The sequence below is a fragment of the Hippocampus zosterae genome, chromosome 20, assembly GCF_025434085.1.
Source record: "Hippocampus zosterae strain Florida chromosome 20, ASM2543408v3, whole genome shotgun sequence".
Classification (NCBI taxonomy): Eukaryota; Metazoa; Chordata; class Actinopteri; order Syngnathiformes; family Syngnathidae; genus Hippocampus; species Hippocampus zosterae.
Genome location: NC_067470.1, coordinates 2,559,006 through 2,573,836, shown reverse-complemented (window position 1 = coordinate 2,573,836; position 14,831 = coordinate 2,559,006). Strand labels below are relative to the sequence as shown.

Sequence of the window (14,831 nt, the reverse complement as noted above, 5' to 3'; positions counted from 1 at the left end):
CGTAATCAAGTTGCTATTTGAGCGTTCATTCTAGATGCTTGATTTCCAGTTTCGCGTTGTACGACGAGTAAGCCAAAAGTCACACGAGAAGTGGAAAAGCAGGACTCGTGAATAGAGTGTATTTGAGGTGGAATCATCCTGACAAATCTATTTGTTGTCCGGATAGAGATGTAAATAATGAAGACATTTCTGAACAAGCTTGTGTCTGAGGAAAATCCCAAAATGGTAGACATAACTGTATCTTTTGTCCCTTTCTGAACCTGTAACCCACAAGCGGACATTTAAACGTCTTGCCTGTCGCCGGCATGGATCGGTCAACCAACAGACACACATGATCGCTTGATGACATTTATTGATGCTACTTAGCAGTAATCCATGCATCACATCTACAATGATATACTCAACCAGGCTGCGGCGTAAGAGTAGTAGAGGAGACACGGGCGGCCTTTATGTCAGCCTCGCAACCACAATGAGCGCAAAGCTAACGTGTGTGTGTGTGTGTGTGTGTATAAACATGTTTTTCTGCTCCTCCCTCACCTCCCGTGTGCCAACATGGAGGTGCACTCGAGGTTGAAGGCCTCAGAGGTGACGAGTGTCCACAGGTGAGGTATATTTGGGGGCGAGAGTTAACGTGGGGTAGAGTAATAATAGTGCATACACCAGCTAGCGTTGTTAGTCGCTGCCTGACAACTACACACATACACGACTCGCAAAAAGTCTGGAGATTTCACCTCACAGCTCATTCTTCCAAACTTTTTGCGGCTAGTGCACGTCTGAAAACCGTGTGACATTTCTTAGACCCTGGCAGTGGAATCTGGTCCACAAAATGTCCGCCGAAGCTACAGGCTACAAATCAACAATATGGACAAACCAAGCAACCAAGTCCCTTAACACCTCCAGTGAAGACTTTTTCTCTCCCGCTTATTTACATATGTCCCAAAAACGCAAGCTGGAAGCAGATTTAAGCGGGCAGCAGTGAAGGTGGCCCACTTGGACTTCAGCAGGAAACAGATGTTCCTCTCCTCTGAGATCTTTTGGAAAAGTCTGCAGTCATCAGATTAATAATCATCATCTCTGTTGTCTTAACGTTTGCCTGGATGATCAACCGCTCCTCTTAAATCGTCATCTGCATATCTTCCAATTAAATTCCTTACACAGGCAAACAAACATCCAAGATGGCAAAAGGTGAAGCGTCCTCCGATGGCACCGGGAGTGAACAAACCCTCAAGTGTCATTTGCTCGAGATGGAGTGATGGCGACAACTGTCTTCATGGCTCTAATTAACATTTCAACAGCTAGGTCGATTCTAAAATGGCATGGTGGGAAGATGGGGACTGTCTAGTCATTCCAGAGCCAGCAAGAAAAGAAATGCCACTTAATATGCAGCATGTCTCTGGATTTTGGCCTGTCTAACTGCCGCTTCCCCCACCCCTAACCTCATCGGTCCAGATAAATAATCTTCACTTGACTTCACCTTGGTGTATATCATACCACCATAATTTGTAAATGAGCTCAGCCCACCGTTGTGTGGTTCTTTTGGTGACCCCTTTTGAAGGCCACGATCGCTTGAGCTTGACTTTTGTAATGCTCGGAATAATGGCGCAGATTTGAAATGGATCGCGCGGTGTGGTCTACTCAGCCCAGGCATGCATACAAACTGAACTCGTCGTCATGATGAAACCATGACGGACGTACATATCAATCATCCATCAGAAGCTACAGCCACTCCGTTTTCCTCACCTTCTGCCACACGAAAGTATCCAGGCCCCCCCCCCCGTTGTTGACAAACATTACAAATTGTGACGTGTCATCATTCAATCACTAAATCAACCAGTGAAGTTTGGAGTTACTGAAGAAGCTACGTGTGCTCATTTTGGGAAGTTTTTGGGGAGCCGTCGGGTTGAACGCTGATGAGCAGCGGCTCTTCCCGGAGAGAAAATGACGATCGCTGCTGCATTCAGTCGAGAAGCCGAGGATGGAAATCTCCTAAAAACAAAAAGAAGAAAAACAGGAAGTGTTCCACTGTGTCTGTGACGCTGGAAATACAGTCCTTATGTTGCGTTTGTAACAGTTAAAGATGAAAATATTAAGGTTGCTCGTACACGCCGTACTGTGGACAAAGTGTTGTACCTGCGCGTCCACATCCGGCAGGTTACACATCCACCTCACCGGAGCCGTGGATGAGCGGCGAGGATTCGGCGGCGGTGCTATACGCTTGGATCAGGAGGTTCTCGTTAAGGTCGCCCACGCCGCTGCCGGCCCGCAGCCTGGCAAAGGGGGGCGCCTGCGGTTCCACGTCCATCATATGTTCCAGGGTGCAGCGGTCCGACCCGTCCGTCACCGGCGAGAACTCCTGAGCGCTGGCCGGCTCGTCCCTAGACACTGGACTGACGGACACCGACGAACAACTTACAGGGACCAACGCTGACCCAAAAATTTCATGTGTTGAAGCACTTTGGTGAGTACTTCCTCACCTGACGTCCATGGACTGGACGCCGTCCGACAGCTCGTCCACGCAGCTCTTGTTCTCCAGGGGGCCCAGCAGGATGACGGGCGCCTCGGCGGGAGTCGGGGCGTCCTCCACCAAGACGAGCGCCGCCATTCCGGACCTCACGTCGCACGCTGACAACACGTCACAGCGCGACATGCAAGATTGATTTCGTTTTCCACTTCATCTGCTCACTTGAAAAGTGGGTGGCTTCAAACAAAAGGTGAACTTGCCGTTCCAATACTTTTGAAGGGGGCTGTATCTTTGGGCATTTTTGAATTGGAATTTCTAACACACAATTTTTTTGTGGGGGGTTGGGGGTTAACTATCCATCTATTATGAGGGTCACATGACCAACGGATGAAGAAATCCTGCTGTGCGTCATTAATATTCATAAACACAACACAGTCGGACACCACCGGGTATAGCTGTATATACATTCGAACAATTGTTTTTAATCGTTCTTGGTGTTTTGTGCCATCCAAGTTTCAATTTAGAATTTTTTTTCAGGACGTTGACTTTTTTTATTTTACAGATTCAAAAAATATGTACAGTACATTTTCACTTTGAACTGACTCTCTGCGGTAGTTCTGGTGTAGTCCAGTAGAGGGCGCATTTCCATGCCTGCTGAGTCACACTCGGGTGACGGCAGGCATGCATGAGGTCACCGATAGAGCACGAGATAAACAAAATAGCGTGCACGTTAGAAGATGGCGGAGGTACCTCCAGCAGCGGGCGGAGCGTCCACGTCACTCTTGCGTGTTCTTTTCATGATTTCCTCAATTCTCTACAGGACGGGAAAAGATGGGTGATGAAGGAGGAACCGTTGGTGTCAAGAAGCAGCAAGCAGCAGTTTCATGAGAAGGAGACGCATCTTCCTCCTCTTCCTCCTCCTCTCACCTTCTTCCTCTGCTGCCTCTCCTGCTCCTCCTGAATGTGAAGCTGCTCCCGCTCCCTCCTCTTCCTCTCGGCTTCTCTCTGGACTCGCTGGAAGGCCTCCTCCCTCTGATGAGTAGCAAAAAATAAATGAATTAAAAGCCGGAGCACATCACTGCTGCCACGCGATGTTTGTCGGCCGGCGAAACAATCGAAACAAAGACCAGAGCAGACCTCCTGGTCCAGCTGCTCCTGCATGTCCTTCCATCGCTGCTCCTTCTGCCGGCGCTCCTCCTCCTCTCTGCTCTTCCTCTCCTCCTCGCGCTGGGCTCGCTCCTCCTCCGCCTGCTGCGCCGCTCTCTCCTGAAGCTCCCGGGCCTCCTGCTGCCTCCTGCGCTCCTCCTCGGCTCGCAGCCTGCGGGAGCCAGGAGGCGATGAGCGAACGCTTCTTGACAATGTTTTTTTATTTTTTTTAAATGACAAATTAAAATTAAGTATTTTTTGGTGTATTATTTATTTTTTATATAATAACACACCCATATTGGAAAAATATGAATTAATGCAATAATTTCTCATTTTAACGTCATTATCGATAATTTAATTGCATTCATTTTTTTTTAATGGAGAAAAAGATTGAGTGCAACAACAAGTACAATTTTTATTTTGACTATATGAATATTTTCATTTGTGTATATTTATTTTGATGTCCAAATGGACACTGAATTGGACTCACAGCTCCTCCTCCCGCCGCTGCCGCTCCTCCTGCTCCTTCTGTATCCGAGCCAGGCGGCGGCGCTCGGCCAGCAGTCGCGATGCCTCCTCGGCGTCCATGGTGCCGCCTACGCTGCGGCCCGTGGGCGTTCCCGGGGACTCTTAAAGCGTAGGGGGGAAAAAATGCGACGAGTTCAGCGTCATGTCAGCGCATCGTCCAAAAGCGTCATTTTTGACCAAGGCCTCGTGCTCTTCACCTGCACACAATTCTCTGCTGGTAGATTTCGGGATCTTCTTGTCGGAGCTTTCACATTTGCCGGATTTCCTGTCCAAGGTGCCGTGGTGAGCCCTGTCGTCGCCGCCGGGAGTGGTGGCCCTCTGCCGGAGAGGGGAGGGCGGGTACTGACCCGGCGAGCAGGGCGACTGAGCCCGACTTCTGCTCGCTCGCACCCTGGAAGCAAAACCACCGCATCGGCGTGACATTTGGGTGAATACAGTGGACAGCTTATCAGCTTACAGGGTGCATGAAAGGCTTAGAAATATATTCACGAAAATAATGAGTACATTTCATTGGCTAAGAATTCATTGGGCCTGTTTATTTTGCCGCTTTGAAAAAAAAAAATCATTCGACGGTAAAAATGTCATTTTGTGTCTAAATGGTCAATATTGATATGGCAATACTACACACCCATCCCGTGTGTGTGTGTATGTGTGTATACCTTTTTGGCGTAGCAGGACCTTTACTGTTAGCTCTGAAGGAGGAATTGCGAACAGGTGCAGCAGGAGCCTCTCCCTGGGCGGGACATTTGGAAAGGAGGCGAATTCTGAATCTTGAGTAATGACTGAACTGTAATTGTGTACGCATGACTTTGATTTGTTCTTGGTTTTACTGTTTGGTGCTTTCTACCGTCTTTATTGCCGATTTGTTTGACTGTTTATTGTATATGTTAAATTGTATGCAGCGATGGCTGTTTGAAAGTGCTCTATAAATATATTTGAGTTGAGTGTGTGTGTGCAGGTGCTGACCGTGGGCGTTCCGGCTCGTGGCGTCTCCTCGGGGAATGCGGCGACGCTTCTGCGGTTGGAGGAACTTCTGTGAGCTCTGTGCTTGTTGGAAGAAGCTGCTCGGCGACACACAAGGAGTACACAACGTCGCAAACAAGCACGCTCGCGCTCGCTTTGTTCTAGATGCTAACAGGACAGAGTTGAAAAAGGAAATGCGAGTTTGGGAGTCACCTGTCTCTGAGGAGTGGAGGGCAGTGGACGAGTTGGACAGCTGCTTGCTCATGGGCTGATCGGACGGGGTGGGCGGGGCCAAGAATTCACAGGCTTTCAAACAAAAGAAGACGGAAAACGTCACTGACGGGAAGTCAGTCGTGAAGTCGGTCAGTGTTCAAACGTGAGCTCAAGAGAGCCAACATGACACCCAAAATGACGGATGAGCCACAGAGTGATGTCGTCCGGTTACCACGGTGATCAAGAATCGGCTTCATCGTGAAATGGACGATGGCGCCGCAGGAGGACCACGAGACATCATCGACAGTCGTTGAACATTTTTTGGGGGGATGATGTATGCTACTCTCAACTTAAATATGGCTGAAACATTCATCCCTCTTACAAAGAGCTCCCTCTTGTGGTAGGCGAAAGAATATCTCAACGGTGCATAATGTTACAGCGACCTCGATGACAACGTTGTCATTTGAGTACAGTTTTTATATTCCAATATTTATGTCTTGGAGACAATCTCTCTTTGGTCTTGAGTCGATCCGCTTCCGCTTTATCACGGCACTGATAAACTGTAATATTATAGTGTGTGTGTGTCAGATGACACCAGCAGGACAGGAAGAGACACAGCCCTTTGTTGATCGAAGGGTGGGGGAGGGGGAAACTCCATTACGACGTAGATAAACACACGTGGCAGGTCGACGATGATTTTACGACTGTACTGGAAATGACATCACACAGCACATCATCACATCGGAAGATAAACCAACACACGCCGAAGACACAGGGGCCGGAGTGCCGCGATGGTGACATGCAAAGGCGGCGGGAAGCGAGCTGGCAGCAATAGGGCGAGGCACACACAGACAACATCTGTACCGTTACGGGTTTGGTGGGTGCTGGAAGCAGCGGGGAGCCGATTGGGCTGAGCGGAGCCAAAGGCGTGGCAGGGCGGGGTCTTAGTGTTACCTGGACGACAGGTTGGAAGCAAACGCGGACAAAAGCAAAAAAGCTTTACACGAGCAGACATGTGTGAGACACGCACACATACTGTACACCCACAGGAAATCAATTTCCGCATGATGCGTTCAGAAAAAACTGGGAAGAATTTTGGCGATGTCACACTTGGTATCCAATTGACGAAGGGTTAGGCAGAATTAGGTGCTCAAAGGCCACATGGGCCAGGTCATTTGTAGATTGGGCAAAAAAAAAAAATCAAATGTATGTAAATGTGTAGAATGAAAAGTCCAAATTTGCTGGAACACAACATTCAGGAAGTGCAAAACAACCTCCCAAAAAATACGTGCTTCTGAGGCACAAAGAGTAGACAGCCACTTTCAAAATGGCGGCCAAACATTGACATTAAGGTGAGCATCCCGGCAATGATGACATCATCTTTACATCTTCTTGTGATGGTTCTTTTCATTAAGGGGCCTCCTCTTAGACTTACTTATTTACTTACTTTACTTCCTGTTAAAATCATCGATCGTAAAGATGAAAAATCGCACTTATTCTGATTTAGGGTTAGGGCTGAGCTGGAGACGTTCCAAGCGTGGGTGGGATACAAACAAGCATTCACACGGCAGGACAAAGAAGCGTACTCGCATTCAAACCGAAGGACAATTTTAGTCTTCAATGAACCGGCAAAGACGCAAACGCCACAAACTCACTTTTTGCAGGCCGCAAAAAAAAGGGGGGGACGGTCAAGCATGTCAACACACCACAGTGGAAATCAAGCAAAACCCTCTTTGAGGACGATCAAGCAAACGCACGGGATGAGACGTCCCGCGAAAAGATAGCGTGCGCATCTCTGTCCCGTAATGGCCGCCAAGCTTGTGCTGCAGTGAGCCGGGCCGCTGGGCGGGTCCGATCGCAGGTCAGCCGCTAGGCTGGCCCGGTAATCGATTACTGACGCTGGCGTTGCCGATATGTCATGTGACGCGCCGGGGGGGCAGGGAAGCTTTGCAATGGGCTGCGTCATTTGTTTTGGGGAAAAGTAAGAACGAAAAGGTTGACGTGGCGGTGTTGCATTCAAGGTTACGTGGATGTGACGCGGCCTTTTCTATACACACACACACACACACACGCACACACACACACCTGTGGCATATTTCCAAGGCTAAAAGCACGAGAGGCATGAAGGAGGAGGAGACAAAGCAGCTCCTGCATCGCAACCTCCACACCCTTTCCTCCTCCTCCTTTGTCTCCTTGGTGACCTCCAGCATCCGTCTGTGACACTCACCCCCGACACCATCCGGCGGCCCCCCCCACGTCCATCGCTTGGGCCTGTTGTCCAGCTGCTCGCGGGCCTCTCCTCCTCCCCGGCGCTCGGCGCCGCCGCACCCGGCTCTCCGGCGCACCAGGGCCTCCAGCCTCTCCTGCTCGTTGCGTTCAGACACGGGGAAGAAGAGACACTCCCTCACAGAGCCATCGCTACGGCGACGCGCGCCGGGCGATGCGCAGAGTGACGGCTGCGCCATGGTAACCGCATCCGAGCGAGCGGCCTCGCCCCTTTGCTGCCTTTGCCGCTGCTCCTCTTTGGTGTGAAGCTCGCCGCTCTGACGCCAGAGCAGAGGGAGCGAGAGAGCACCGCGGCGCACCTCACTTCCTCTCTCTCTCTCTGTGTCATTCCCCCCCCACAGCCTCGCTCTTCCCCCTCCCCTTCCCACTGCCTCACCTTCCTCCCTTTGGGGGAGCATCTTCATGTAATGTAACAGCCACATATGTAATATTCTTCTTCTTTTAAGTCTTATTTTAAGGTATCGAGACCTCATGGAGGCTGCCGATACCAGCTGCCGATACCACCCCCCCCCCCAAAAAAAAGTCTGACCAAAAAAAAAAAAAAATGCTGATGAAGTCATCACTCGCTCTGGCCACGATCATTATGTCATTATATTGTGGGGTCGGGGTGGCGGGCGGGGAAGGGTCCGCTAGAGGATGCGAGCTCGCCAATAGAGGCACTGAATCTATAATGGAGACACTCTCGGAGGACCAGAGGGCCTTGGGGGCCACCCATCAGTCACTGCCACCATTTTGTCCTTCACTTCTTCTGTGTCCTTATATGCAAATGTGTGGCAAAAGTGTATTTTGGACATAACCATATACGGAATATCGCCGTGCTTTCGGAACATGAAATGTGATTTTCAACTTTGCGCCATCAATCAACAAATGCGAAAGATTCAAAGTGACCTCTGACCTTCTCGGCCTCCTGCTGCCGCCGCTGTTGCTTTTCCTCGGCCGGCAGGCGGCGCTGCTGATCCTTGCGCCTCGGCGCCGCCGTCATGCGCTCTCGCTGCCGCTGTGCGCAACAATCTTTGTCCCGCGGCATCTTCGACAGCTCTGCACACATACCCGCAAGCTGCACTCGTCAACATTTTCCAATAGGTTCTTACGTCGAGTGAATCAACCATCGCTGCGCGTCATCAGTTATATGACATCACTTCCAACCATTTTCTATAGGGTTGGGTAGGGGCTCGCGAAGACCGGACTTGGGCATCACTAATGAAGACAAAAAATGGATTGGACAGCCAAATGGTCAAAGCTAACCTGTGGGGCTCTTGTGACTGGCGGGCGACTGACAAGGCGATGCCATTGTTTTGGTCAGCGGGGTTGCAGGAGGAGGGGCCAGAGCTATATTAGTTTTTTTTTTGGGGGGGGGGGGCAAGAGGAGAGGGTGAACAACGTGATTCACTGTGCCGGAAGTAAAGGCACAGTAAATATAGAACATAAGCTGGAGAGGAAAACGTGACGGTGCCGTCGCCTCTGCGGACCCACACCACCAGAGCTCACACGTGCACACACACAAATTAATTGCAATTAATCAATGAATGCCCCAAAAAAGCCTGAAATTATATTCGCCTCCATTTGACACATTTCATAAAGATTTCAAACCAACTGCTCAACTCATTTTTTTCAGATCATTCCACCTGGTTCCATATTATTTCATTCAGCAATCACATGCAGAAACTGCAATGTCCATTTTTGCAAAGCGTTTCTTCTGCATCTTTGATGTCCAGTACACTCACAGCACTCACATAGGATGACTCTGTCCTCCTAGTGAAACATTTCCACCACTTTATCACAATTCTCCACACTAGTAAAACAACTATGGCATGTTACCAGTGAGGCAAACCTGTGCATTTGTTGACATCTGCACAGTACTAGTACTACTCGTGAGGCTGTCGATCTTAACTACCGGTAGTAGAATTACTCAAATAGTTCAGTCTTGCCTCACGACTAGCATGTAGTTGTCCTTCTACTACTACTAGTAAGTCCAAATAGATTTCTCGTACTGCAGATGGATATCAAGAACCTGGAATGAATGCTTTTGAGCTCGTATGTCAAGTCTCACTAAACATGGAAAAAAAAAGATGACGAGTAAGGACACTGAATATACTAGTAGTACACAGCCCTTGAGCTGGATGTGGAAGAAATGCTCCAAATGCTTTCCCTAATTCCTTCTTGTGCATGTCAGTACAATGAAATGAAGAAGAAGAAAAAAGAAGTGACCTGTCAAAGCAGCCGGACGAGTCGGAACCACTTGCGTCATGATGAGAACGAGCCGGGTCGGATCCTAGTCCAAGAATACTTTGGAGGCACTCAGATGACTCCGAATGGAAGAATGACGATGAAGGATGTTGGGAAGAGGAGAGAGGGATGGATGGATGAGAGGAGGAGGGGGGGGACATGCGCTCTGTTACCCGTCCCTCATTAGCTAGCTCTAAATTAGCATAGCAAGTCAGTGATGACGACACAATCGAAAACAGAACGACGGGAACGTAAAAAAAGGCCACTTTTATTACGGTTTCACCCACCACCATGTGGGTTATTATTAACTCGGCGTTAGTTAGCCCGTCACCGCTGTCTCATTTGCATATTCATTTGACGAGTGTCACTCGCCAAGTCACCTAGCAACCGAGTAGAAACAACCAAGCTACCAACTGAGGACTTTAACGTTTAATAATAATATTAATACGAACAACAAAATGTCAAAATAATGTGCTATGAATTCGACACACGTTTTTCCTCACGTGCTCTCACTTGGCGCACGTGCCGGAGTGAGCAGGCAAACCTCTCGCGGCGTCCTGACGTCACAGCTAGCGCAGACCGGGGTTAATACGCGATGACGTCACGCGTGCGTGATTTGACCTCCAGGCTGTTTGTTCCCAAGATGTCATATTGTGCTCATGTCCTATTTTTGCGTGAACAACAAATGTCTCCATTTTGGAATTGATGTAGCAAAACACGTTCCGGCACAATTATTCATGATTTCACAACAGTGGAAATGGATTAGTATTGATCTTAAAGAATTTTCTATCCTTTATTGTAGCTGCTACGCTACAGGACTGTCAGTGACTTTTCTGCTTGACGAATTTGAATTATTATTATTTATTAATAGTCTGTTCTCTCACCTCAATACTTCCAAAACGTGTCAACTTCTTCGGTTGCATCTGTCTTTGTCCCATTTTTATTCAACAGCTTACTGTATTGAAGATCACCTGGCATTTTTTTTAATAAATTAAACAAATATGTATCTGTACTGCGGGGGGGATTAGAGTTAATATCTTTTATTAGACACCCAGCTGTCACACATTGAACATATTAGTCTTCGGTTACAGAATAAAGCCGGCCCCACCTAACCCTCCGCCCGATTGTGAAGTGGGAGCAGTCCCACTCGTAAAGGAGGGAAAACAAGTAGTCCATAAACATAAATCATCCTTTCTTTTTTTTTTTACATATAAAGTGAGATTGAGTGAGGTTGTCCTGGTGTGTGTGTGTGTGGCAAGATGTGAGAACCGAGAAAACAGCAGAAAGGCAAAAGGGGGGGGGGTATTTGAATAGTTATCTGTAGACTTTGAAGATCAACTGAGTAATTTGCAAAGTGGAATTTAGAAACATTGATGTAGTGTAAACGTTAACCGTCCTCCGCTGCTGTATACAAAGAAAAGTAAAACGGTAAAAGTAGATTTGCGGATGTTTTTGGGACATGAGCTTTACACAGAAGTCACAGCAAACATGAATAGAGTGAAGACGTCCCTTGAAAGGAAGACAAAATAAAAACGAAATGGGGAGGGGAAAAAATGGTTAATGTGTTTATTGGTGAATCCAAAGATTCTGCAATTTTGCTTAAATTCCACCAGACGTGAAATGATTATAAATACACTTTTTTTAAAAGGACTTAATGTTTTCGCAGTCACACGCTCCCCCAAAGAAACGCAGGAGGAAACCAAGAAGAAAAACATTGGACTGGTTTTCAGTGGGGAGGAGTGAGGAAAAAAAAGCATATTTTTCTCTCCCCCCACCACTTATGTCCACAGCAAACACATCTAGTCATGTAAATGAAAATACACTTGATAATTTCTATATGGGATTCTAAAAAAAAAAGTCCCCCCCCCCCCCCAACGGCGCTGTATCGGCTCAAAACATCCCCGTTCGGATAAACATGAGTGTGTTTGTGTGCGGAAGTCTTTAGATCTGCAACAAGAAAAACAACAAAATTTAGGTGAGATGATGTGACATCCCCACAAGGGAAAAAGAACAAACACGATAACAAAAAAAAAACACTTACGTCATCAATATCTTCATCGTCATCGCCAATGTCATCAAACTGGATCTCGTCATCGTCTCCGGGACCGAACGTGTCCGTCTCGTTGATTTTGGCTGTAAAACGGGAGGGAAAAAAAGATAAAATTTCCTGGAATATTGGAAATGACAATCACACATTAAGTCATAATTTGTCAATGATGCTTGGAAAATGTCAACATCGACTTTAGGGGGCGGGGAGGGAGCGGGGGTGTCCTAAATATGTCAGTGTTCCGTCCTTCTCACCGTGCTCTGGGAGCTCGCCGTAAGCTTTCAGACTTCGAGCCTCGTCCGCGTTGTACTTGAGGATGACGTCAGCCTTGTTGTCCTGCAACCAAACCAAAACGGCCATCAATTGAGGGGCTCCTCCAATAACAACAAAAAAAATGGCGGGCTTGCAGCGGCCATCACCTGGTAATCTCTCAGGCCCACCAGGATGATGTCTGACGTGTTGATCCACACCTGGAGGATGGCACATGCAAGGACACTGCTGACTCCGCATTTACGTCAGGCGTGTGTGTGTGTGTGTGTGTGTGTGTGTGTGTGTGTGTGTGTGTACCTTTTTCCGCAGCTTTCCTCTGATGTGGCAGAGCCGCTTGGTGCCATCGAAGCACATGGCCTCCAGGCGGCCATTCCCCAGCATTTTAATCACCTGAGCGTATTCTGGAAAACACACGGTTGGAAGAGAGATGGAGAATATGTTGTGAAAATGCTAACATTCTGGATCCAATGTGAGAAGTGGCCATCATCTTTGTAGAATATGTGCTAAGCTTGAAGTGGCCATTCCAACCACACATTGAGACAAGACTGTCACTTTTGAGTACCGCCGTTTCTTCACATCAATAACCAGGATTTCACTGATGTCATGGGTCTGGCAAGAACCCAAATTCATGCATGATACCTTCAACAATGACTTTAAATGGCCCACAGGTGTGAACTTGAACACGAATAAGTGTTTGTCCGGTTGTCCTGTCTAGCTCACACACAAACCTACTAAGAATGAATGCCATGGTGGTCTATTGACGATCCGGAAAGAGAGCCAAATCTTTGAAGCCAGCTCTCATCCAGTATATAGTTTATTATTGCATGTCCGCGCATTTTGATTTTATAATGATGAACTAACTTACCTTGTCCGTCCTCTTTAAACACCAACTCTCTCTTCTCAGACTCGTTTTCATTCTTTCCACGCCGCCGATTCTTTCCTCCCTTACCTGGAAGGAAGCAGAATCAGGACACCGGTTAGTTAGCACAAAACAATGTCAACTTTGACGAGGAAATGCTCAAAGGGTTTGTCTTTTCGTGACTACCTATATTTAAAAATGGTTGCGAAAATTTATGACTGAATTGATCAGACACAACAGTACGTCAGACCCATTGGCTAAAAATACCACTATTACACCTGTCCAGCATAACATAACACGGTCTGAAGCATTACAAGATATCAAACATCATCAAGGTCCGATTGTATTGAAACAGACAGAAAAAAAGAAAGGCGGTAAATGAAAATGTAGAGGCCAAAGCGGGTGTGGTGAAACTCCAAAGTAGCTCGTTAGCCACGTAACGAGCCGGCGAACCGATACTCGGCCTTTTCCCGAAAAAATACCGACAAAAGACCGTCCAAAAAAACAAGAATAGACAAAGCTTCATCAACAATCAACAATAATGATGCGATCTGCGGAGGTAATTAGCATTAGCTGCTACTTGTCACGTTTTCCGTGCTTGTCTTGTGTGTGTCGCAGCGGCGCGCTCTGAGACAAATTCAACCTCACCTTTATTTTTGGGCATATTCCTTCACGCTTTCGTCCCGATATTCCCAGTGGATCCAAAAGGAACGGCGAATTTGTTGAGAGGTGTAACGAAAGGCGTTTAGACCGAAGGAAGTGAGAGGCGACAAGCTAATTGCTAACACCACTGCTGATGAGTCTCACCGCTCCAGAGGGCATGCGCATTGACAAGCTTGGAAAAAAAAGGAAACAAAACTTTATTCAGTCGTTTCGTTGACAAATTTGGAACGCGCGTTTTCTGAAAACGTCACTTTTCAGAGGCCGAAATAAAGATTGTTTAAACTGTACTTTTAAAATGTCCACTGAATAGACATCATTGTGTATAACAAACATTTATATATATGATTATTTATAATTATACGAATTATGTGCTATTTTCATAAAGTAATGCATTATCATAGCTAGATTTAAAATTAATGTACTTGGTTAGATGGATATACAGTTATGCAAAAATACATTATTATGAAACATACTCGGTATGTAAAATTATGTCGCGACGAATAAATTAAAACATCTTGATGCTGCTGCCATCTAGTGCCGAGAAATAGTCAAAGTCAAGTCAACAGTATTTATAGAGCACTTTCAATTTATGCACACACTTCAACATGTGTCTCGTTCAGTATGTCCTCCTGAAGCCTAAATCACCATGAATTTGATCACACAACTCATTCCTATGAAGATACATTCAAAGTCAGAAAACGTGCTCAGCTCGGCCTGAAATGCGGTTAAAGCCCCCCAAAAAGTAGAGTATAGAACCCAGTACCGTCGATAATCTCATCCTTAAAAAAATTTGTTGAAGTTAAATCGTGTGAAAGATTTTGAGCATTGCATTTCCCAGCCTCCGAAATACGATGAATGACAAATCATTATCCTCATTTGCTTTTCATTCTTGTTTTATTTTTCATAGAAAGTTTCCCTGTAGGTATAAAACAAAACAAGAGGTGGTGCCACACACACCCCACACAGCTGAACAAATCTGACAGGTTGAGGAAGAGCAGGAGAAAATGAGATTAACACAGGAAAAACAAATAAAATATTTGACATTACTTGTTCCCAAAGTTGTATGAGTACAGAATCCCCATCGCACACATTCGTGATTAAAATGAAGCCAACCTCAAAACACATGGGCCTATTAAAAAATAAAAATTAAAGGTGCTACATGCTAACGT

General features: G+C 46.8%; 2 protein-coding genes across 5 annotated transcripts; both read right to left on the bottom strand.

Moving 5' to 3' along the window:
• Window positions 1-334: 334 nt before the first annotated feature.
• Window positions 335-10,371, bottom strand: map7d2b (MAP7 domain containing 2b). Of its 4 annotated transcripts, XM_052054875.1 has the most exons (16): window positions 9,806-10,371; window positions 8,843-8,926; window positions 8,493-8,635; window positions 7,539-7,674; window positions 6,176-6,265; window positions 5,312-5,404; window positions 5,102-5,196; window positions 4,795-4,868; window positions 4,333-4,526; window positions 4,098-4,236; window positions 3,599-3,779; window positions 3,389-3,493; window positions 3,212-3,275; window positions 2,475-2,622; window positions 2,131-2,387; window positions 335-1,986 (listed from the first exon to the last, which is right to left on the bottom strand). In XM_052054875.1, exons 1-15 carry the CDS (start codon window positions 9,843-9,845, stop codon window positions 2,153-2,155), a joined length of 1,821 nt encoding a protein of 606 aa, XP_051910835.1. In that variant the 5' UTR covers window positions 9,846-10,371; the 3' UTR covers window positions 335-1,986; window positions 2,131-2,152. The 4 variants fall into 4 exon arrangements, with proteins under 4 accessions (XP_051910835.1, XP_051910836.1, XP_051910833.1 ...); XM_052054876.1 differs by lacking the exon at window positions 8,843-8,926 and having other exon boundaries at window positions 9,806-10,370; XM_052054873.1 differs by lacking the exons at window positions 8,493-8,635; window positions 8,843-8,926; window positions 9,806-10,371 and having other exon boundaries at window positions 335-1,983; window positions 7,539-7,925.
• Window positions 10,372-11,375: 1,004 nt separating this feature from the next.
• Window positions 11,376-13,844, bottom strand: eif1axb (eukaryotic translation initiation factor 1A X-linked b). Its single transcript, XM_052053767.1, has 7 exons — window positions 13,648-13,844; window positions 13,006-13,089; window positions 12,438-12,541; window positions 12,290-12,340; window positions 12,125-12,206; window positions 11,865-11,956; window positions 11,376-11,770 (listed from the first exon to the last, which is right to left on the bottom strand). The coding sequence occupies exons 1-7, from the start codon at window positions 13,661-13,663 to the stop codon at window positions 11,765-11,767; spliced, it is 435 nt and encodes a 144-aa protein (XP_051909727.1). The 5' UTR covers window positions 13,664-13,844; the 3' UTR covers window positions 11,376-11,764.
• Between the last annotated feature and the right edge of the window lie 987 nt (window positions 13,845-14,831).

Bases quoted from the DNA above. Each gene is read 5' to 3' on its own strand.
- eif1axb (XM_052053767.1), bottom strand. The intron at 12,542-13,005 runs GTAAGTTAGTTC...TGTGTTTTCCAG, and splicing joins GTTTAAAGAGGACGGACAAG to AATACGCTCAGGTGATTAAA. The intron at 12,341-12,437 runs GTACACACACAC...GCCATCCTCCAG, and splicing joins GAGGAAAGCTGCGGAAAAAG to GTGTGGATCAACACGTCAGA.
- map7d2b (XM_052054875.1), bottom strand. From the start codon at position 9,845: ATGACGCAAGTGGTTCCGACTCGTCCGGCTGCTTTGACAG. The intron at 4,237-4,332 runs GTGAAGAGCACG...CTACGCTTTAAG, and splicing joins CAGCAGAGAATTGTGTGCAG to AGTCCCCGGGAACGCCCACG. The intron at 3,494-3,598 runs GTCTGCTCTGGT...GCTACTCATCAG, and splicing joins AGGAGCAGCTGGACCAGGAG to AGGGAGGAGGCCTTCCAGCG.